General features: G+C 69.4%; 1 protein-coding gene across 1 annotated transcript in view; it reads left to right on the top strand.

Moving 5' to 3' along the window:
- The window catches only part of AGXT (alanine--glyoxylate aminotransferase), a 3,638-nt gene that overhangs the window by 209 nt on the left and 3,220 nt on the right, over positions 1–209 (top strand). Inside the window, exon 2 of the mRNA XM_010175439.2 lies at positions 1–93. This exon is cut by the window's left edge and continues 19 nt beyond it. Within this exon, the coding sequence (XP_010173741.2) occupies positions 1–93 (93 nt within the window). The remainder of the gene's footprint in view (positions 94–209) is intronic.

A 209-nucleotide genomic window follows, 5' to 3' on the forward strand; every position in this document is an offset into this window, starting at 1 on the left:
CTGCCCGGGCCAGGACCCAGCAACGTGCCTCCTCGCAGCCTGGCTGCGGGCAGCCGGCAGCTCCTGGGCCACATGCACCCTGAGGTGTTTCAGGTGAGCAGCCCCACCCAGCCTTCCTCCCCTTCTCTCCCTCACCCTCCACAAGGGGCTGGGACAGCTCTGCTGGGGCCAGGGGGGCAAAAGTGGCACTGGTTGGTCCCCTGGCCCTG

This window comes from Antrostomus carolinensis, unplaced genomic scaffold (assembly GCF_000700745.2).
Source record: "Antrostomus carolinensis isolate BGI_N321 unplaced genomic scaffold, ASM70074v2 scaffold23189, whole genome shotgun sequence".
NCBI lineage: Eukaryota > Metazoa > Chordata > Aves > Caprimulgiformes > Caprimulgidae > Antrostomus > Antrostomus carolinensis.